Source organism: Oryx dammah, unplaced genomic scaffold (assembly GCF_014754425.2).
Source record: "Oryx dammah isolate SB20612 unplaced genomic scaffold, SCBI_Odam_1.1 HiC_scaffold_5, whole genome shotgun sequence".
Lineage (NCBI taxonomy): Eukaryota > Metazoa > Chordata > Mammalia > Artiodactyla > Bovidae > Oryx > Oryx dammah.
In genome coordinates this window covers 1,731,352-1,755,092 of record NW_024070189.1, presented here as the reverse complement: position 1 = coordinate 1,755,092, position 23,741 = coordinate 1,731,352, and the positions used below count along the sequence as shown (strand labels likewise).

General features: G+C 40.9%; 1 protein-coding gene across 1 annotated transcript in view; it reads left to right on the top strand.

Moving 5' to 3' along the window:
* Positions 1 to 23,741, top strand: part of MAN2A1 (mannosidase alpha class 2A member 1) — a 157,817-nt gene that overhangs the window by 105,529 nt on the left and 28,547 nt on the right. The window contains exons 13-16 of the mRNA XM_040239693.1: positions 477 to 695; positions 1,410 to 1,532; positions 4,430 to 4,544; positions 23,009 to 23,142. Of these exons, the coding sequence (XP_040095627.1) occupies positions 477 to 695; positions 1,410 to 1,532; positions 4,430 to 4,544; positions 23,009 to 23,142 (591 nt within the window). The remainder of the gene's footprint in view (positions 1 to 476; positions 696 to 1,409; positions 1,533 to 4,429; positions 4,545 to 23,008; positions 23,143 to 23,741) is intronic.

Genomic DNA, 23,741 nt, shown 5'->3' with positions numbered 1-23,741 from the left:
CCCCAGGCATTGATGTCCGTCTGCTGGACCCCCCAGGCATTGATGTCTGGTGTTGACTGAACTAATATGCTTGATGTTTACATTGTTACATTTATTAGTTTTTTACTTTTAATGTACTGAATTACCATAGTATTATACAGTGATTCCTGAAATCACTGTCACAGTAAACCCTTACCGTCAGGGGGAATTTCCCCATCTGAGCCTCCATTAAGAGCACTGTAGGAGGATTGAGGGTGGTCACATGATTTCACATATTGAATAAAAGCCTTAATGTCTTTGATAGGCCTACCCCCTTGAATTTACTAGGTTCCCTAGATAAACAGAAATGCGAATACTCCACCCATGTTATAAAAACACTGAATAGTATTATATTCTTTCTTAAATACAGTACCTTCTTATTTTTACTAGAAATATAAATAGTTTCTTTTCAGTAGATTGCATTTCTCTTTAATAACTTCTCTCCTTTATCTTTAAAGATATCTTTTCTAGCAGAGATGCCACCATTGGGACTGAAAGTGTATAAGATTTTAGAAGCATCAAGTTCAAGTCCACATTTAGCCAAATATGACCTATATAATGGTAATATAGCAAATGAAGGAATTTTCAACATGAATAATATAAAAAGTACTCAAGAAGCTATAACTCTAGAGAACTCCTTTATTAAGCTGCGCTTTGGTCAATCTGGGCTTTTGGAGGTATGTTCCAAGTAGTTCTGAAATTTACAGAAGGCGTGTTACTTTTATTATAACATACACAGATTACCTATGTAAAGTGGAAAAAGTGGACACAAATATTCTGGAGGAGAGGATGGAGAGTTAAACGTACCTTCTCCTTGTGGTCCTCAGTGCCCACTACTGCTCACAAGTGTGGTCTGTGATGGTGCTGCCCCATGGACTGGTTGTTACTAGTCCACAAGATAAGTATGCAATTGGCGGCTATTTAGAAATGTTTATGGAAACTTTGAAAGTAATTAGACTGAGTAGATATATGCCTATTAAATCTAATAATAAAAAATGAGTTTATATTTGGCATATCACTTTAATTTCTTTTAATTAATTCACTTTCTTTATACTTCACCAAAATGCTGCTCCATGCATAGTGGAAATAAAAATAAATTCACTCCTTTACTACAGAAAGTTCGAGAAGTACTGGTGTAATGTCTTAATTTGTATATCTCTTTCTTTGGTGAAATGTGTTCTTTTTGTGGAGGAGGTTTTAAATCCTGAGGTTTTAAGTATAAAATTTGGAGTGTTCATCCAAGAATTGTGAATATTACAGGCTGAATGTTAATCACTTATAAATCTGTCACAAGGTGATTTTTAAAAATAGACATATGCATGTAGCTAGATACGATAAGTTTGTGTCTTAATACTGACTTACACTAAAAAAAGTTTACTTTTTATCCTTAGGAAATGATAAATAAAGGAGATGGTAAAAGTCTTGAAGTAAAAGTACAGTTTTCATGGTATGGAACCACAAGTAAAAAGGATAAAAGTGGTGCCTACCTCTTCTTACCCGACGGGGAAGCCAAGGTAAGAGCTGATGCTCGGAGCAGTAAGTAAGCACTTATCGGAAGAATAGTGAGGAGCGTAATGAATGCTTCTCAGTGTTACGATCATCTACTAGGGGTAGACGAATTAGCTCCACTGTTATGTATCATTATTGACGCTTAGCAATTTCTAGTTGAGTGTTAGGTGAACAGTAATTTCTCAGTGTTGAAATTCAGTAAGGATGCGAATGCGACAGTGGACAAGTGCTCTGTTTGGAAAGAAGCTAGATTTGATTTAGGATTAGAGCGCTGCTGAGTTGCTATGTACCTATGTGGCATGGCATAGATATAGACACAGAATTCCTAGCCATGTGGGGAAGATAGACTGACCACTGAGCCATTTTTCTCCTTAACATTTAGCACTTTAAAAAACAAACAAAAAAGGTGTTCTCCTACCCTGGCTGCACATTTAATGCAGAAAACTGAAGAAAACAATTATATTTGCCAGCTTTCTACAAGCCCTTGAAAACCTTTGCCAATGTTGTTGTATTTTTCTTCTACAAGCCCTTGAAAACCTTTGCCAATGTTGTTGTATTTTTACCACATTTTATTCTGTGCATATCATTTTCCCCCATTTTAAAGTTTTACCTTCCTATGTGAATATATTTTGTTTTTCATTGTGACAATGCTCACAATCTGATATGCTCTTGGAAAACACATTTTAATGCACACTTTTGTGATTTAAAACTTTAAGATGAACGAGGTCTGAGAGTCTGACGCGTTATATGGTAACTGTAGTTGATAGCACTGTGTTGGATTATTGATATTTGCTAAAAGAGTAGAACTTAAGTTTATCAGATTAAAAAAGTGTGTGTGTGTATATTATATATATGTGGAAGTAAAGAATTTCCTGTTGCTGCATATGTACATTTTACATTTTCTCCCAATACTTTATTACTGTAATATTGTGATGAGCTTTCTTTGTACAGTGCTAATTATATCCTGAGAATAATTTTCTAGAAGAGTCATTTTGTGTGTCTGGAGCCTTTTAAGGCTTTTGACATATAGATACTACTTATCTTCCTTATCTCTCTAGAAAGATACATATTCATTCGCAGCAGTGTGTTTTTGAAAGTAGCTATCTAGCATACTACTCTAAACTCTGAGAATTAGCCATATTAAATACTTAACCTATAATAGTAAATGAAAAATATTTTACTGTTATGATTTTTGTGATTATTAGTAAGGTTACTTTATAGTGCTTTTATTTATCTTTCATATTTCTTTTGTGAGTGTCCTATTTAAGTTCTTGGCCATTTTTCTATTGATATGACTTGTGGATCTATAAAGATTTTTTTATATATTATAAAATTAATCCTTTTTCCTACTTATTGAAAAATATCCACTCAGTGCATCACTGAGTTTGTTATTTTCTTTTTCTGTTATAGTAGTTTTTAAGTTTTGTGTAGTCAATTTTGTGTTTTTTTCTTTAGAGTTTCTTCCTTTGCTTTTACACTTATACCAACTTATTCCACTTTAAGATAAATTAAATATTCTCTGTGTTTTGTTGCCTAGCGTCCTGTCTCCTGAAAAAGTTACTTTTGCTCTAGAAAAGCCTGCTAACCAAAATCAAATATAGATGTTAAGGGATTGTTTAGGTCATGCTCAGAATTCTAGTTATTTATTGTTTCTGTTTTTTTAAATCATTGAGGAATTAAAGGTAAGCTATAGATCATAGTAGACATTTCAGGATGAGCAGTTGATCCTAAATGTAAGCTACATCAGTGTTTTCTCACTTTACAGCTTTTGTCATTACACAGGCATTTTGTTTTGACTGACTTAAAAAAAAATAGCTATTCTATTAGAATATGATACACAGACAGTTGTAATTATTTTATTTTTAAAAATTATTTTATGTTTAAATAACTCTAATATTAGATAGTAGGAAAAAGAGAATCATCATATGTTTACAAAGAAGAAATAAAAGAACAGCAGGGAAAGAGACAGCTGGGTGTACCAGAAAAAGGTGGGAACCCAGACATCACCGCCCTAGTTTTCACCCTCCTCCATGAATTTGTAGCTATGTGGTAATTAGGCACAAGAACTTTGTTAGCTGTAGAGCACTATGTTAAACTCAGAATACTTTTCTCTACCCAAAGAGGTGCGTATGGAAGCAAGTTGCGCAGTGCTGAGAATCTTGTGCTGTACTGCAGACTAGCTTTGTGTGCTGCTGCTGGGCCTTCTCAGATGTGCAGTACTTAAAATAAAATTCTTCATGAGTGCTTTAGATTTCATTTCTTTACCATGTAAGTTATATGTTTTATTCCCATAGTTTCTTGATTCTAGATTCTAAATAATGAAAACTAAGCCAGTGGTTGCCATAGTTTTTCCAAGTTTGTAAGCTGGCTTCATATCCACTTAGTTCTTTCAAGTAGCAGGGCAGCGTGCCTTATAGAGCAGTGAGCCTGGCTGGGATTGGGCCATGTTCTGAAGCCTGCTTCCATGTTGTTTGAGATGAGTCCCTGTGGTCATTCCAGCCACATGCTCCACACCCTGAACATTAGGGGGCCGTGGTTATAATGTTTGCCTGGGAAACGTCACTGCTGTAAAAGTATTGCTCTTTCTCATAGATAACATAGGAACCATGTAGAAAAGTTTTGATTAGAAATTTTTATGGCAGGGAGGAATGTTTGTAGATCTTCTAAACCAATCAAGTTGTAACATTTTTGCTTTCTGTTTTCAGCAGTTTTTGCCCAATGTAAAACTATATATTCAGTTTTTATAGCATGTGCCTTGTCTGATGCCTTATGAGGCTTGATTTTCACTTACTGTTACAAACATCACATGATATGCATTTGCCAATTTGGAAACTATAATAAACATTCCTTGGAAAAATTAAAAGCCGAAACATTTTTCTTAAAAATGTGATTTCCTCCTCAGCCTTACGTTTACACAACACCACCCTTTGTCAGAGTGCAACGTGGAAGGTTTTATTCGGACGTGACTTGCTTTTTTGAACATGTTACCCACAGAGTTCGACTGTACAACATACACGGTAAGAAAACAGAGAAGTGCAGCTGTGAAGCGAATGTACACTGACTCTTGAATTCCTGCTTTTCCTGTGTCAGTCTTAATAATTTAGCAATTGGTTTTTGAAGATGACATAATCATCTGTCTGAACTTGACATCATACTCATCATATGACTTTAAATGGTGGTATTTACCCTTCGATAATCAAACACGGGCAGACACTTAGCTCCCGCATATACGTGGTTTATCATCTGTACATCTTCTCTTTCTTGGGGCTCCCCTGGGGGCGCAGAGGGTAAAGCGTCTGCCCGCAGTGTGGGAGACCCGGGTTCCATCCCTGGGTCAGGAAGGTCCCCTGGAGAAGGAAATGGCAGCCCACTCCAGTACTCTTGCCTGCAGAATCCCATGGACAGAGGAGCCTGGCGGGGTACAGTCCACGGGGTCTCAAAGAGTCAGACACGACTGAGCGACTTCACTTTAACTTTCTCTTTCTTATTGCAGTGTTTGTCATAAGTCGTGAGCTCTTTTCTCAGCTCTAAAAACAGTATAGTATTTTTTTATTTTAGGAAGTAGAAATTATATCAAATGTGGCCTTCAATGAATGGATCACTGACTACCTTTTTCTCTCTTACATACGCACAACCTGCCTCAAATATAGAATTGATCGCCACAGTGAATATCATTAGAATTTAGTTTTAGAAGAAACATATTCTGTGCTCGTTCTGTTTGCTCACAACTCATTAGCTTGTAGCAGATAAAGTCAGGCAGTTTATCACTTTTAGCACAGTACTGAAGGAGCTTCTTTGTTAATCAAGTGGTAAGAATAGGCCTTTGATCTGTTTGGAAACTGAACTGTAACCAGTAGCACTGGTTTTTCCATATGATTTGAATGTACCTATGATTCCCAGTCTCAGAATTGTATAGTTAGGTTAGTTGATTTTTAATTCACTGTTTTTAGCATGGAGTACCTTTCCAACCACACTTTTAATCCTAGTAACCAGACCATTTAGTATTGTATCAAATCTCTTAGTAAAGAACCTCATAAAAATGCCACTTTAAATGTTTTGTTGCTGTAAGCTAAGATGAAAAAATTAGAAAAGGAAAATATTCTTTTCCTGAATCTGTAGACAGGTAGACAAAAAGCGTTTCAAAGCAAGTAATGAAATACACGGGCAGGCACTGATTACTTTGTGGGTATTATGGGGAAGCAGAGGCTGCTCTGGGCTTCTGTGGTGGCCCGGGAGTAAAGAACCTGCCTCTCAGTGCAGAAGACTCAGGATCCACCCCAGAACCCGGAAGATGCTCTGAAGAGAATGGCTACCCCATCCAGCACTCCTGCCTGGGAGATCCCACGGCCAGAGGAGCCTGGCGGGCTGCAGTCCACGGGGTCGCAAAGAGTCAGACGCGAAGTCACAACTAAACGATAACAAAAGCCTGCTGTGTTCAGGGAATTTCTTATTTAGCCAAGTTCATTTTTCAGGTTTCATTGTCTAAACTTGACTTTGTTTTTAACTTTTTTTTAACTTCAAATCTCATCGATGCAAAAATCTAACAGCAGCTCAAGTTTATCCCATGCCCTGAGACATCTAGAGGCAATCTAAGGTCTGGGTATTTATTTTTTAATTATTATTTTTGTTTTGGTAATACTCCAAGTACCCAGTTAGAATTTCAGGTATGAACAGACTTCATTATGTGACTTCTTATGTGATATATTTTCAGGGTAACCCATGATTCATATGTTGAATTAAAAAGTAAAAGTTCTTCTAGATGGCAGGGGAAATCACACTAGACACTAACTTTGGTGTCTTTTGCAATTATCTGCAAGCATTTTGAAAACTACAAGAAAGTCTGTAGTTTTGAAATAATCTTTCAAAGCTTTTAAGTCAGAAACACTTTTTGGCCTTCGTTTTGTACCCTTTGTACCCATAGGCCATCGTTTAGCATTTGTGAGAGCCCTAAAATTCCATCCTCAGCTATGGCCAAAGGTTTCATCATACGGATATAAAGTAGCATGATCACACAGAAGGTGTGCCTGTCTACTTTTAAATTTGCTTACAACGATTGTTTTTTGATGGGGAGGTTCTGTCTTGAATTCAGCACGGTGCAACCTTGGTCCAGACCTGCGTGGTCAAGCTTGGTTTACTGTTGCTTGTCATCAGTTATTTTGAGAAATAGGCAATGTCTCAGAGTGGGCTTCCATGCTGGCTCAGTAGTATATACAGGAGTGCAGGTTTGATCCCTGGGCTGGGAAGAGCCCCTGGAGAAGGAAATGGCAGCCCACTGTGGTACTCTTGCCTGGGAAATCCCACGGCCAGAGGAACCTGGCGGGCTGCAGTCCACGGGGTCACAGAGTCGGACAGACTGGGCGACTAAACGACAACCTGTCTCGGAGTAAATGCCGAAGCAGCTCGTCAGAAAGTCCAGCTGCACATTCCCACGGGCGTGTCTGCGTAACTGCTGTTGCTTTTGTTCAATTGCATTTGTTCATCAGTGCCGCTTCTGAGTTTTCTTCGTTGTCCACAGGATCTGGGTCTCATATCAAAGGGTGGTTTCTGTGAACTCAAGGGCCCTCGTCCACTTCCTTGGCTGTAGCTTAGCTTGCTGTCTTGCTTCAGCTGCCAGCTTGGAAGTTGTTATGCTCCGCCTTGGCCTGTTTGCTTAGCCCAACAGATAGGCACTCCTCAGAACTAAGTAGCTTGTCTTTCCGCCTCTTCTCCCCTCCTGTCCCCCACTGAGCAGTCAGAAAGAGGCCTTAGGCAGGAGCAGGGCAAGAGATGTCACTAGCTCCCCACCCACCTCCCCTGCTCTCCAAGGTGGCAAGGCTGGCTCTGATGAGTCAGTTAAGAAATAGAGGTGGTTTTAAACTGGGCGCTTAGAGTATTAGCATAACAAAAATAATAATTTAAAAAAAGAGTTCAGATTGCCCCTAGATGTCTCAGTGGGTGGGATAAATTCAGCTGATGTTAGACTTTTGTAGCCTGAAAGCAGGAAAGTTCAGAAGTTGGTGTGAAATGACAGATAGTTAGATAAAATGTGGTTTTAAAGTGACTCTCCAGATGAGCTTTACTGCACTTGCTTGGACTGAACCTGAAGCCAGCATCTGTAACTATTCGCAGTGACAGGTCCCTCTTTCCTTTTACTCCTTCAAGCCTAGAGCATGTTTCAACACTGGAGAAAGTGGAGATACTAGATCACCTGAAGCGCTTTCTTCCAAACTGTGCACCCTCCATGTTTGTAGTTGAGACCCTCTCAACGTGTCTCTGTCCTGGAAAAAAAAAAAAAAGCCCAGTTGTGGAGATGGAGCCTTTTCCTGGTGGCCTCTGTTATCTATGTCCATCTATCCCGTCTCACACGCTGCTGCATGAGGGCACAGGTTGTCAGGATCATGTCTTCCTGGGTTTTAATTGAATCACTCACCCAGGCCTGGGACTGAGATGTGAAATCTTCAGGGTGCTTGCCTCTCTAGGTGTTCCCGATACCTGAAGAGCGTTCTGTGGCGCTCGAGTGTCTGTACTAGGAAACACTTCTAAACTTCGGCCTCGTGTAGGACTCCTTGTAAGCTAAGCTGAGTAAGTGATCAGAACGCATAGGCAGACGGACCTGATGTTTGATGCTGCAAATATTTCCGCCAACTTCCATGCTTTTGTAAATTGACTTTGGCTTAAAATTTCTTAAGATAACAGAAATATCTGTTCTTGAATGTAACTTATGGATCTATTTTCTGACATAGATGAATTTTCCCCTTTTAAATTGAGAATACAGTTATTTAAATGAGTATTAATGACTAGAGCCTGTTGTTAGTACTGAGTTCAGGATCCAAGAACAAACGGGGACTGAAGGAAAGGAAACTATTGATATTTTATGATTACATATTGTAACTATTAGTTTACTAAAGCATTTAATCATACGAAAGATTGTCTTATCTCTCAGCAACAAGGGTATAGAAACAGAAAATGAGTTAATATTATGGATTGTCTTACTGACTGTCTGTTATATTAAACCTTTCAAATTCTGTTTACTTGAAATATTCTTTTAAAAACCTAAGGTAATGCAAATCTGAAAACAATATATTTAAATTCCTCAGAATCTTTTTTAGTTACTCTTTGATTCTTCTCTCCACAAAGAAACATTTGCCCAAATTAAGCTTTATCAGAAAAAGTCAAGGACAAAAGTCAAGCAACACTTCCAAAATTATATAAACTGTGTGGTCATTATTGCTTTATAAACAAACTGATATGGGAGGCCTGGGTTCAGCCTGGCTTCTGGTTTGTTCTTGACTTGGTATTTAACTTCAGTTTCTCTATTTGTGTTCTTTCCAGATTCTGAAAATAATAAGCACTACAGTTTAAAGTCTCTCCTTAACATCATTTAAGCTATTAAAAACACTGTGGTTTTATTTTCATTATCGTTCAGACATTATATTCAAAAAGGTTCCTAGAAATATTGAACTAAGGAAAATCTTGTGCTCATGAGCTTTAAAACCTCCAAAAGGAGCAGAGAAATTGCAGAGATTTCTAATGAAACATCATGCTTTGCCTCATAGAAGGTTAAATAAGAAACCCTTTTCATGGTGACCATCATTTAATGAAATGCCCTTTTAGAGCATTTCATGATTTCTAAAAGATTCTTTTGTTTGTAGAAAATAACATTTTTCTGGAGGAACAGGTGAAAGAGGTAGGGATTAATTTTTTATTGTAGTGTAATCATCTTTCATTAAACTGAAACTTTAAGTGTTACCAAATATGCTACTTTAGCTTTTATCATTCAGCTTGGATTAGAAGATAGACTATGATACAAGCCAAAAGCCCTAACCCCCCTGTGTTACAGTAATTTGATGCTTTACTGGCACCAGAAAATGCCTGTCTTGCAGTGGTGATCAGCGAGTGGCATTCACTGGCTCAGTTTCACGTGTCTTCAGAGTTGTAACTGCAGACTTTGGTGCCTCGTTGTCTGACATCAGCTGCTGCTTTGAAGACTTAGATTGGTTGGTTGCCAGTGAGTCGTGCATGTCGTCACTGGCACGCCGTTCGGGTCTCAGATCTGTCGTAATATACCCCCGCAAGGCCTTTTCCCTCCTTCAGAACTGTGTTCTCCTAGGCAGCTATTTGTGAGTGAGTGAATATGTTAGTGTGAACCATGTTTAAACCCTTAGGAGGAGTATCTTAAATGCAATACTTTTACCTGTTTTCCACCAGTCATATTATAAAGTGTAGCATGTAATGGATTTTGGCAAAGAAAGTACAGAGTAGCCTGGAGTAAAATGCAATGAACTGCCATCAAAAAGTGTGGAAGAAAAGACTTTCCTTTGGCTGAAGTGACTGATAATTTTCTTCCATGGGCATATTTGGTAATCAAAGAGAGCTTGCTTAGTTTTCCTTCTGTTTTGAATATATAATCTAAATGGATTTATGACCCTTAACTTTCAGAGAATCGAAATGAACTTTATCCAGTTAAACATGTTAAGAGAGTTCACACTGGGAATTAGAGATCTAAACCTTTAGTTTTGCCTCTAAGCAAACTAGAATGACTTTGAGTTTGTTCTATAAGTTCTTAAGAGAGAAAGACTAGATGGTCAATTAGGTATCACCATCAAAGTGTCTTCACAAAACTTACTTTCACATGAAGTTTCTTTGGTGCTTGGCTTCTTGCTTCTAAATTCATTTTCTAAGAATGCTTGCATCTGGGGCCTCATCCCTGGAGTCCTTTCATTTACAAACAAGGTCTCAGAGCTTCTTTGAAATTTTTTATTTCCATAAAAAGATTCATGAGGATATTAAAATGGTTTGCAATCAATCTCTCATTTTTCCCAAGACTACATTCCATATTTAGCTTGATTGAAGAGTAAAAAGCATTAAGTAAGTTATGACTAGACAGACTTAGGTAATTAAAACATTTTTGGAATATCATAATATGCAATTGACTGCTAAGGATTTTTTTTTTCTGTTAATTGGAACTTAAAAAAAATGAAATAAGTGGCTATGTGTTGAATCTGATTATTCCCTAGAGGCATGAAAGGGAAAGTTGTTTTACGGGACTATGCACACATTCTGGTTGCACAGATTCAGAACTCAAAGGTTATCTTGGGGGCTGTTTGAGAGCAGCTGCTGCCCTGAAGGCATAGCTTCTTAGTAGGAAATCGCATCATCCTCCACAAGTGTGTGCCGAGCTCAACTGAGACGAAGGGGCCAGGGTGGCGTGCGCAGGGGGCGTGCGATGGTCGAGAGCCCAGGCTGCAGAGACAGCCAGGCGGCCAGGCCAGCCCTCACGCCAGCTTCGTTTGCCCTTGTGATGGTTACGACCTGCACCGTCTCGGTCTCATTATCCTGCAAACAAAACAGTGACAACAATAGTCTTCCTTAGAGTGTTGGAGGATGAACTGAGCTAATATGCATAAAGCCCGGCACATACTGAGTGGTGTATCTCCTTGACGGGTGTAGGCTCAGTTACACAGTAAGTCATTGGAGAGTTGGGGAAGATTTGATTTTAAAAAGTGAGCTTTTGAGAGGCTTGGTCTTGGAGAAATGTCATTTGAATGGACAGAAAGGAGGAAAAGGAGATCACAAAGTGTAAAGTGGATTTGTTGAGATCAAATTCCCTTTGTTCTTACAAGAATTTGAAGAATCTGTGTCCTTTACATTTTTGTAAGTTGACATCTAGTTTTTCTTTATACATTTAAATTTTTGCAAAGGATGTTATATTTGGCACATTGTAAATATTGCCATTTTAAATAAGCATAACCAGTCCATAGCAGTTTGATACTAAATCATGCATTTTTGAAAAGCCTGAAAAAGCCCTTCTTAACAGTTAATTTCATGTCATTATTTTCTCCTTGAATTCATGTTTCCATTCAACTTCCCCCACCAAATTTTACCTCAATATAATACTTTATACTTAAGAGTCTTATTATTGGTCAACTTTTCATTATTCTTCTGAAAGATACACACACACACACACACATATGTTTTAAGATTCTGTCATCCTAAAACTCAAAGTATTAAATTTCTTCTAGATTGAGTTATAAAATTATTACTAATAGTATGTATTTGATCAAAACATAATATATATATTACCATATTGATAATTTATTTTATAAACTTTAATAGAAATATTTTTCTTATTGAGATGAATTGTACCTTTTGTATCCTAAATGTTTATGCCTTCATTGGTGAATGTTACTTACTGCTAGAGTGAGATAAGTTTCAGCATTTGTTTTATTCTTATTTTTTGTTCTTATAAATTTAATGCAAAGGAATGTTGCAAACATAAACAAGTAGGTGGGAACAGGAGTTTAGTTATGGGCATGTCATCTAATTCCTTGAATTCCTTCTGAGTTACGTAATCACAGTGATCCATTGCCAAACATTAATCAGTTATTTTTAATGATCTACTGTCTGACAACATTATTAGGTAACCTTCAATTTTGTTGAAAACCAACAATTGGAAACCGTGTGTTTTGCAAAAATCTTTGTTCCTACTCACTAAAGTTCAGTCAGACACCAGTACTTTAGTTGTTCAGCTCCACAGGCCTTAGGGAGGGTAAGAGGAGTGTGGCTGCCTTTGTTTTTTTTTGTGTGTTCTTGTTTTCTTTCTTTGGTGGGTGGGGAAAGTTAGGAGAAGGAGTAGTCCAAGTGTGGTTAAAAAGGAAGAATCATGTGCCTGCATGGCAGGTTTGTTTCAGTGAAATCTGATTTTCCTCTCTGAAGGCAGCTTGGGAAAGAGCATGTTTGCGAGGACGGGAAGTAGGTGACTGCAGAGTGACTATCCCTGTGGAGGCAGACAGACCCTGAGATCCCTCCGGCGTTCCTCCCTGCCCGCACTAGACCAGCCGGAACCTGTAACCCAGGTCATGAGCTGTTTATTCACCTTCTGGCAGGAAGCCAGGGTTAGTGAGGCCGGTTCTGTTTGGGATCTGAAAGAACATTAGTGATGTAGGTGTTATGTTCCTCCAAACTGAGACTTCCAAGAAAGCGTGCTGCTTTTTAAAATCAGTGCTTATTAGAGGGAAAAGGGAAAAGGGCAGCTTCCGGTTCCTGTTGTCTGTGCTTCAGTTATCAGGGCTTTTCCACCCACGGGGTACTTGGTTGGTGTAGTCTTTAACCGGAACTTGCAGTCTGTGCGATCAGAATTCACCCACAGTGTACTCGATTGGTATAACCTTTAACCAGAACTTGCAGAATGTTGTACCTTTCCTAGTATGCACTTACTTTTTGTGTCATTTTGAGAGTGTGACATGAAAAGCATAAAGTCTGTTGACTAGAGCCTAGCTCATGACAAGTTGATCAGTAAGTAGCGGTAGTTGTTTATCTAGTGCTTTATGAATGAAACACAGTGATGCTTTACCACTTTCTTAAATTTGAGTCTTGGAGTGAAATTTACTAAACTTTGTATTCATGAAAGCAGTTGTTAAACTTTTCACTTGTGGAGAAATAATGTGAACATGTACTGACCTGGAAAAATCACCAGGTACCGTCGGGGGTAAATTAGATCATGTAGTGGGTCGTGAGCTGAGTTAGTCCACAGGAAGAGAAAGGCCATCTGGTTGTGGGAATTACTACCATTTCTATTCTTGGTACGTTCAGATAGGAGTACATTTTTTAAAAATATAGTAATGATAATATTTGCTTTAAAGAAACATCATCTCCATGCTGACCTACTAAATTTATCATCGTTGTGAGAACTGTCATTTAAATGTATGTGCCTACCTAAGCAGTATGTGTTAATTATTAGTAATGACCACGTGTCAGTCCCCAGTTAAGTTGGCTACGTACGTTTACAAAAACAATGTCACAAAGTAAACACACACCAGGAACATTATTTTTCAATTTTTGATCACTTAAGTATGAAACAAAATATTCCCCAGATTGAAGGGGAGCTGTTCAAAATGAGAAGCCCTAGTTTTTCACGACAGCTTTTCCTGTCCTGCTTCTGTTCTGATGCGAGGGCCCAGTCCTGTCTGTTGAGGCACAGATTTGAGAGAAAGGCTGAGGACAGCAGATTGATCGCAAAGTTCCATTTCTGCCCCAGAGCCAATGTTTTAAGGACGGTCACTGAAGACCTTGCTTTAAATCTTGGATGGTTTTTTTTAGGATTTATTCTGCATGATAGCCTATCTGTGTCAAATTTCAGTTACACTTTTGTTTGGTGGCTTAGACACCTCTCTTGGGGCCCCCATCATCACTTTTTGTTTTTCCAGGTGGGGGTGGGCCAATTGCTGTTTCTCCATCTGATCTGGTGACTTGTCCTCAGCACATATTGAGTGCCACTAAATAAGATACTGAATTCTTGCTGGGCCGTGAGTGGGGCTGTCTTTGCTCTCTCCCCCACGCTGCTGCCTCTCTTTGCTGTAACTGTTTCACTGTCGTGAGCGAGCTGCCTGACCATCAGGCATGTTCCTTAGAAGAGTGTATTGTGCGTTTCGGAATTGCTAGAGTCAGATGACCTAGACAGGTGGAGAGGGCTGAACTCGGCCGCTCTGGGTGGCTTTAGAATGATCTGATGAAGAGAGTGTAGGTGCTGAGGAGGTATGCCTGGGATGCTCACAGGTTGCTGTCAGAGCCACAGCCTCGGGCTTTCTGTCTGCAGCACCCAGCCGTGAGCCCTTCCAGGCTGCTTGTCCCACCTCTTCTTTAAGGCCCAGGGGACCCATTGGAAGTGCCATCCAGTCTTTCTCCCCATGCACAAAGGACTGCTCTTCTTGATTTCCTTAAAACCAGTGCTGAGCAACAGAGTCCAGAGGGTGCTGCTTTCTGACCCTTACCTCTTGCCTACTTAGTTTCATTTTTCTCCCTGCCTCAGAAAATGTTCTTTAAAAAAAAAAAAAATGCTTAAAATTACTTGTATGTATAATATGCCAAATACATAGTATTTATGTCTGTGTGTGCACACATACTCTTTTGACAAAAATTTCACATGCTATAAAAAAGCTGACTTAAAACTCAGCATTCAGAAAACTAAGATCATGGCATCCGGTCCCATCACTTCTTGGCAAATAGATGGGGAAACAATGGAAACAGTGACAGACTTACTTTCTTGGGCTCCAAAATCACTGCTGATGGTGACTGCAACCATGAAAGTAATAGATGCTTACTCCTTGGAAGAAAAGCTAAGACCAACCAGGACACCTTATTAAAATGCACAGACATTACTTAGCCAACAAAGGTCCGTCTAGTCAAGGCTATGGTTTTTCCAGTGGTCATGTATGGATGTGAGAGTTGGACAATAAAGAAAGCTGAGCGCCGAAGAGTTGATGCTTTTGAATTGTGGTGTTGGAGAAGACTCTTGAGAGTCCCTTGGACTGCAAGGAGATCCAACCAGTCCATCCTAAAGGAGATCAGTCCTGAATACTCTTTGGAAGGACTGATATTGAAGCTGAAACTCCAATACTTTGGCCCCCTGATGGGAAGAGCTGACTCATTGGAAAAGACCCTGATGCTGGGAAAGATTGAGGGTGGGAGGGGAAGGGGACGACAGAGGATGAGATGGCTGGATGGCATCACCGACTCGATGGACATAGGTTTGGGTGGACTCTGGGAGTTGGTGATGGACAGGGAGGCCTGGTGAGCTGCGGTTCATGGGGTCACAGAGAGTCGGATATGACTGAGCAGCAGCAACAGTGTAGATACAACATAAAATCTCCCTGAAAATGTTCCTGTCTTCTGTCCACTGCTTAAGACGGCTGACACAGACGTGTGGCCCTTTCTTCCTCTCTCTCTCTCTCTCTCTCACACACACCCCTGTGTCTGTTCTGCGCATGAAGCCTGTCAGGCCGCACAGGTGCTCCGTGTGCTTTCTCCGTCAGCCCCTCCTCTGCCGGGACAGAGAGCTGCCTCATCCTCTCCATTTGCTGCAGAGCCTTGCGTAGCACGGTGTACCTTCCTGGTTTGACTGTTCATCTGCCTGCTGGGGGACATCGAGTGTGTTTCCCCATATTTCTGCTCTTGGCCCCAGTGCATTGTACATATACTTGTGCTCACGATCGCTGTTCATTTAAGGTAGATAAGAGGTAGTCAGGGTATGTGACTTTAATGTTTAATGTATATCACTTAATTGGCTTCTAAAGTGTCTGTGACACTTCAGAAGAGATTCTGAGATTGTTTTAATGAAATTTTAGTTTCTGGCAAGCCTTGTCCCTTAATTTTATTTTATTTAATTCAGTAGCTCTTGTAGAATATCAGATCGCAGATCGCAGATCTCTCCTTGTTTAAAAATAATCTGGAGCTCTCTTCTCTGCCTAGAGTTCCCAAAAAATATTTCTCAATCCTTGGTCTGAAGGTAGTTTCAACATTTGCTAGTAGTTGGTCTGCCATTGAGACATGATGCCTGAGAGGTTTAGTCCTGATTCTGCCAGACCTTGTGATCTGGGGTAGATAATTTCCTCCTAGGCTTGGGGTCAGAATTGAATGGGTTATTAGATGTACGCAATACGGTCCATACTAAGCACTTGGTATCTGCTGGTTATGTTTCTCCCACACAGCTGCCTCTCTTCACTCAACTCTTCAGTACCTCTTATGTGCTGGGAGCATAAAGATAAATAAGACATGGTCCCTTTACACGAGGAGCTGAGATTGTAACAGGCGTGTGTTTGCTCAAAACGAAAGGATTCCCTCCTCATCTTTCCATGTGAGCCTTATCTATACCCCGTCTGCTCTCTGCCCTGCCAGCCAACTGCTGCATGGTAAGGGACAGCCTCTCACGTATTCATTCTTTCTAACAGTCATTCAGCCCCGAGCATGTGCCCAAAACGTGGCTAAAAACTGAAGTGTGAAGGGGCGTGTAAGACAGTCTGTGTCTGTGAGACGCTCACAGGCTGTAGGGAGGAGAAATGAAAGAGAACCAGGGTTCTGAAAGACTCCTTTGGCTTCTCTGCTACAGCTTTCCACCTGGAACTGGCTGAATTTTACTTTGCATTGCGTGTATTAATAAGGATGAAGAGTCTCCATCCTCTCTTCTGCAAGAGCACAGAAGAGGTGCTATTAATAGCTAAAGGGCACTTAGTTCTCTATTGAACCTGGAACGTCCTCACACCAACCCTCACTTCCCTGTGGATTACTTTTGTAAAGTCAGAGGTATTTTCTTTCCCAGGATTGAGCTAAAACTAGAGGGCCTTTAAAACCCCTGGCCATCAAGAACCATTGCTCAGGTAGAACCATTTTAAAAAGTAAAAGTATCTTTTGCTGCCACATCCTGCAAAGAGGCAGCAGGTCACTGGGACCACTGGGCTTGTACCCCTGCTTCCTGAGGACTTCTCCCCTCAGTCCAGTGAGCTTCGCTGGGAAAGGCGCATCTTCAGCCTCTTGACACAGAGTAGGAAACGTGCATTCTCTCAGTCGTGTCCAGCTCTCCTCAACCCCGTGGACTGCAGCACACCAGGCCTCCCTGTCCTTCACTGTCTCCTGGAGTTTCCTCAAGCTCATGTCCATTGAGTCAGTGATGCCATCTGACCATCTCAGCCTCTGCCGGGCCCTTCTGCTGCCGCCCATCTTTCTCAGGAATAGGTCTTTTCCAGTGAGTGGGCTCTTCCCGTCAGGGGACCAAAGCATTGCAGCTTCACTGTTAGTCCTTCCAACGAATATTCAAGGTTAATTTCCTTTAGGATGGACTGGTTGGATCCCCTTGCTGTCCAGGGGACTCTCAAGAGTCTTCTCCAACACCACAGTTCAAAAGCATCAATTCTTCGGTGCTCAGCTTTCCTTATAGTCCAACTCTCACATCCATACATGATCATTGGGAAAACCATAGCTTTGACTAGACGGACCTTTGTAGGCAAAGTGATGTCTCTGCTTTTTCATACTGTCTAGACTGCAAGGAGATCCAATCAGTCCATCCTAAAGGAGATCAGTCCTGGGTGTTCATTGGAGGGACTGATGCTGAAGCTGAAACTCCAATAGTTTGGCCACCTGATGCGAAGAGCTGACTCATTTGAAAAGACCCTGATGCTGGGAGGGATTGGGGGCAGGAGGAGAAGGGGACGACAGAGGATGAGATGGCTGGATGGCATTACCAACTCAATGGACATGAGTTTGGGTAAACTCTGGGAGTTGGTGATGGACAGGGAGGCCTGGCATGCTGTGGTTCATGGGGTTGTAAAGAGTTGGACACGACTGAGCGACTGAACAGAACTAGGTTTTTCATAGCTTTTCTTCCAAAAAGCAAGCATCTTTTAATTTCATGGCTGCAGTCACCATTTTCAGTGATTTTGGAGCCCAAGAAATAAAGTCTGTTGTTGTTTCCATTGTTTTCCCATCTATTTGCCATGAAATGATGGGACCGGATACCATGATCTTCGTTTTTTTTAATGTTGAGCTTTAATCCTGGAGAAGGCAATGGCACCCCACTCCAGCACTCTTGCCTGGAGAATCCCATGGACAGAAGAGCCTGGTGGGCTGCAGTCCATGGGGTCGCTAAGAGTCGGACACGACTGAGTGACTTCACTTTCACTTTTCACTTTCATGCATTAGAGAAGGAAACCGCAACCCACTCCAGTGTTCTTGCCTGGAGAATCCCAGGGACGGGGGAGCCTGGTGGGCCGCCATCTATGGGGTCGCACAGAGTCGGACACGACTGATGCGACTTAGCAGCAGCAGCAGCAGCAGAGCTTTAAGCCAACTTTTTCACTCTTCTCTTTCACCTTCACCAAGAAGCTCTTCAGTTCCTCTTCACTTTCTACCATAAGGGTGGTGTCAACTGCATATCTGAGATTATTGATATTTCTCCCGGAAATCTTCATTCCAGCTTCTGCTTCATCCAGCCCAGTATTTCTCATGATGTACTCTGCATATAAGTTAATAAGCGGGGTGACAGTATACAGCTTTCACGTAGTCCTTTCCCAATTTTGAACCAGTCCATCGTTCCATGTCCTATTCTAACTGTTGCTTCTTGGCCTGAATACAGGTTTCTTAGGAGGCAGGTGAAGTGGTCTGACATTCCCATCTCTTTAAGAATTTTCCACAATGTGTTTTGTCCAGCAAGTCAAAGGCTTTAGTGTAGTCAGTAAAGCAGAAATAGGTGTTTTTCTGGAATTCTCTTGCTTTTTCTATGATCCAACAGATATTGGCAATTTGATCTCTGGTTCCTCTGCCTTTTCTAAATCCAGCTTGAACACCTGGAAGTTCTCAGTTCACATACTGTTGAAGCCTGGCTTGAAGGATTTTGAACAGTACCTTGCCAGCATATGAAATAAGCACAATTGTGTGGTAGTTTGAGCATTCTTTGCATTGCCTTTTTTTGGCATTGGAATGGAAACTGGCCTTTTCCAGTCCTGTGGCCACTGCTGAGTTTTCCAAATGTGCTGGCCTATTGAGTGCAGCACTTTCACAGCATCATCTTTGAGGATTTGAAATAGCTCAGCTGGAATTCCATCACCTCCACTAGCTTTGTTCGTGGTGATGCTTCCTAAGGCCCACTTGACTTCACACCACAGGATGCCTGGCTCTGGGTGAGTGGCCACACCATCGTGACTATCTGGGTCATTGAGGCCTTTTGTTTTGTACAGTTCTTCTGTGTATTCTTGCCAGTCTTCTTAATATCTTCTGCTTCTGATAGGCCCTTACTGTTTGTGTCCTTTATTGAGCCCATCTTACATAAAGTGTTCCTTGGTAGCTCTAATTTTCTTGAGGATATTTGTAGTCTTTCCTGTTCTATTCTTTTCCTCTATTTCTTTGCACTGATCCCTGAGGAAGGCTTTCTTATCTCTCCTTGCTGTTCTTTGGAACTCTGCATTCAGATGGGTCTATTTTTCCTTCTGTCCTTTTCCTTTCACTTCTTTTCTTAGCTATTTGTAAGGCCTCCTCAGACAACTGTTTTGCCTTGTTGCATTTCTTTTTCTTGGGAGTGGTTTCGGTTGCCACCTGCTGCACACTGGTACAAAGCTTCGCGCACAGTTCTTCAGGCACTCTGTCTCTCAGATCTAATCCCTTGAATCTATTTGTCGCTTCTCCTCTGTAACCATAAGGGGTTTGATTTAGGTCATAACTGAATGATCTACTGGTGTTCCCTGCTTTCTTCTAGTGAAATCTGAATTTGGCAATAAGGAGCTGATGATCTGAGCCACAGTCAGCTCCCAGTCTTGTTTTGCTGACTGTATAGAGCTTCTCCATCTTGGCTGCAAAGAATATAATCAATCTGATTTCAGTATTGACCACCTGGTGATGTCCATGTGCAGAGTCTTCTCTGTTGTTTTGTCGGAAGAAGATGCTTACTATGACCAGAGCGTTCTCTTGCCTGGACTCTGTTAGCCTTTGCCCTGCTTCATTTTTTACTCCAAGGTCAGATTTGCCTGTTACTCCCGATTTTTCTGACTTCTGGCTTTTGCTTTTCAGTCCTCTGTGATGAAAAGGACATCTTTTTTTGGTGCTGTTTCTAAAGGTCTTACTGGTTTCCATAGGATGTTATTGGTTGGGTCACAGACTTCGATTACTGTGATGTTGAATGGTCTTCCTTGGGAATGAACTGAGATGATTCTGTCGTTTTTGAGATTGCACCGAAGTATTGCATTTTGGAGTCTTTTGTGGAGGATGAGGGCCACTCCATTTCTTCTAAGGGGTTTTTGCCCACAGTGGTAGATGTAATGGTCATCTGAGTTAAATTCATCCATCCCCATCCATTTTAGTCCTCTTTCTCCTTCAAACATTTTCTTCTTTGAAAAATAATAATTCTTTGAAAACTCAGGGATACCTTCTTGCTTTTGTTACCATTACAGGTCTCATTTATTTGGTTTGTTTGTCATAAGTATATTAAGTCTGACTTTATTTTAAAACTCTGTCCTGGCACAGAATTTAAATTAATGTCTTGGATAGACGTGAGTCTGAGTGAACTCCGGGAGATGGTGATGGACAGGGAGACCTGGCGTGCTGTGATTCATGGGGTCGCAAAGAGTCAGACACGACTGAGCAACTGAACTGAACTGAACCGACTGAACTGAAGTGCGAATGGATGTGGAAGCTCCTTTTAAAGGAGCTTTAAGCATTTGTTGCCCCAATAGGATCTGAGCATAATAGTATTGAGCTTGAGAAAGATGATTTTCTCAATAGAAGTAATTTATCATTGCTAGAGGTAGTGAGAAATTATTAATTTTTTTCTCAGAGCATTTTTTTTGGTCAGTGTTTTCCGGAGATACATGACACCCTCCTTGATGAAGACTGCTTCATTTTATGTATTTTGTTGGCCCCTGAGATAATGTTCCGTCTAGAGAGGAAAAAACAGAAAGCAGTACTGAAAACCCTGCAAACACTTCCAGTAACACAGAGTCACTTGAGTCTGCCATTTTTCCTAACGCCCCGTTAACACTAGCATCCCTAGTGCTACATTTTGGGTTTGGAGCTTCTTTGGTTCATTTGTGAATACTTGGCTATTAAATTTTTTATATAATTCATTTGGTTGTAGAAAAATAATCTGGTTACTGTAAGTATACTGGAGGGAAACTTTACTTTAAAAGTAATGCATTTCTAGTTCAAAGAAGTTACTATTGCTGTGTTACCAGCATATGTGTTTGCTTGCCCCCCACCCCAGACTTCCTGGTGAAGTTTCCATGAGCTGTGTTGGTAGGTTTATCTGGTAATCCTCAGAAGAAAATGCATGCAGGTATACGTATGTATTCAGCTCGTAGAGGTTAGTGGCTCACACTGTGGCTGTGTGTTGCTAAGTCACTTGAGTCATGTCTCTCCCTGCAGCCCCAGGGACTGTAGTCCGCCAGGCTCCTCTGTCCGTGGGATTCCCAGGCAGGAACACTGGAGTGAGTGGCCATTTCCCCCTCCAGGGGATCTTCCCGACCCAGGGATCGAACCTGTACCCCTGTGTCTGCTAAGATGGCAGGTGGGCTCTTTACCACTAGCGCCGCTTGGGAAGCCTAGAAAGCAGGAGGGATGGCATTTCCTTCCTCCACCCGTGAAGATGTGCTCGTCGTCATGAGACAGTGAGGCTGGGTCTGGTGAGGCTGTGCAGTCAGAAGAGCAACATCTGCCGGAAGAGAATCCCTGAGCGTTCTGAACACTGTATCAATGGAAGCTGTGGCCCACTCAGTATTCCTACCTTGTTATTATTTACGGTGTGCACTTTCCAGTGCCTTTTTCACATAAACCTGTAATGCTTAAGCCAGCTAGCTGCATGTATGTTTTTTTCCTCTAATCCTGCATATTCAGACCTGCTTTCTGCTTGCTGCCACCTTCTATAAGCTCTGGGGTTTCTTCTTAGCTCCTGGAAAAAAGTCTTTCTCACTTTATTTCTCCCCTCACTATGTTTCTGTAGACAGCCCTCTGTGTCTAAAGAGGTGCTGGTTCTCAGTGGGGTGGCAGGTTGTGTGTGAGGAAGGGGAGAGCTGAGTCACGAGTCATAGCTGTGGGAAGCGTCCCGGGCTTCAGGAGCCTCAGAAAGCTCCAGCTGTATGTGGCCAGTCTTCCTACTTTGGCCACGTTCCTAACTGCTGTCTTTCTTAGGAGTTCCTGCGGTATCTCTTCTACCCACTTAACTGCGTTAAGTGCTCCATTTGTTTATGACTCCTCTCCAGCTCTGAAATAGACCTGAGGGTTCACCACAGACCTGAAGATGGGCTTAGGGTAGCATGACAGATAGAAAGTAGTAAACACTTCAGGCTCATCCAAAATGAAAATGAAAGTGTCCTACATCTGCGACTTTTTGAAGCTCTCCTCTCTCTGCTTTATATAGCAAAGGGCAAAATGAATCGCTCCATAACAAGGGATCCTAAGAGATATCAGACTCAATTAAAATTGACTGAAGTTCTGGGGAGCCCTCCAGATTATACTCCACAAATACTAAACCGGTAGTATCGGTTTCAGCCATAAAGCATCTCGCTGGATCTCCTGTCTCTTTTCCTGGAGAGAGATCATCGACAGTAATATAGTGTCTCTTGAACCAACAGAGTGTAAATTTCCCGGCTCATAATTCCCGATGTGCGAAGAGAGCCTGGTGAAGAAGTAGCCCTGAGTGGCCCTGCTGGGGGTGGCAGCTCAGCTGAGTGCTGGATGAGCCTGCAGTGGGCTGACCTCCTGTCCTTCAGTGTCATCTTTCCCCTCTGTGCCTCCCTGCAGAGTCATTTGCGTGCTTTATTTCATGTACGTGTTTCTCATTCCAGCCTCTTAATCCTTCTGTTGAGTTAGATGTGATCTGAGTAAATGTTTTCTATGGTCTGACTTTTAAAAAAGATGAATTGTGACACCGTTCAGTGTATGAGGGATGGTAAAGATAGAAAGTCGGAAACAGGGAAAGGCATGTAACTTTGGAAGGCGTTCTGTATAGTATATTTGAGACAAGGGGGGCCATTTTTTTTATTAATGTATTGTTTAGGCACTACGACCTGTCTGACTCTTCGCGGCCCCATGGACTGCAATGCACCAGAATTCCCCGTCCTTCACTGTCTCTTGGAGTTTGCTCAACTCATGTTCATTGAGTCAGTGATGTTACCCAACCGTCTCATGCTCTGGCACCCTGCCCTCATTCTTTCCCAACATCTTAATGTAAATATTCTTTTGAATTTAGGAGTAGAAGGACAGTCTGTGGAGATTTCCAATATTGTAGACATCCGAAAAGAGCATAACTATGAGATTGCAATGAGAATTTCTTCTAGCATCAACAGCCAAAACAGATTTTATACTGACCTGAATGGATACCAGGTAATTTTCCATTAAAATGTTTAAATGATGGTTATAGGATGTACCTTTTATATATGATAACAGGCAAGTTAATTTTGGATCCTTTGAAAAAATATACTTAAGGTTGCAAATTATTTCTAAAATAAAACTGAATTTTAACAGACACTTTTAGGTTCTGTATCTAACCAGGTTTTCAAGGATAGAACAAAATATTTGCAAGACTATTTTGTAAAACATCTATCTGTAAGGATTTGTTTTCTCAAAGGAAAATTTGGGGACCACTATGCATGTTAAATACCTTGATGCTAAAATATATATGAATTTTTCTAGTAAAAGGAAATATTAATATTAATTATGGGTTGATAGAGTATACCTTTTATTTCCTCATAACGAATTGGTCTCTCCGTATTTAGTTTGTTCCACATATGTTTTTAAATGTATGATTTAACAATGGGCTCTTTTCAATTCCAGGAAATCCTTCTCTGCTGATGTGTGTGTGTGTACATTTATACACACACATATCTGTGTACATACACGCATACAGATAAAAACATCTCTCTGTTTAGAAATGTGAATAGCTCTATTTAATCAAAGTGTTTGTGAAATAGTTTGAAATAGTG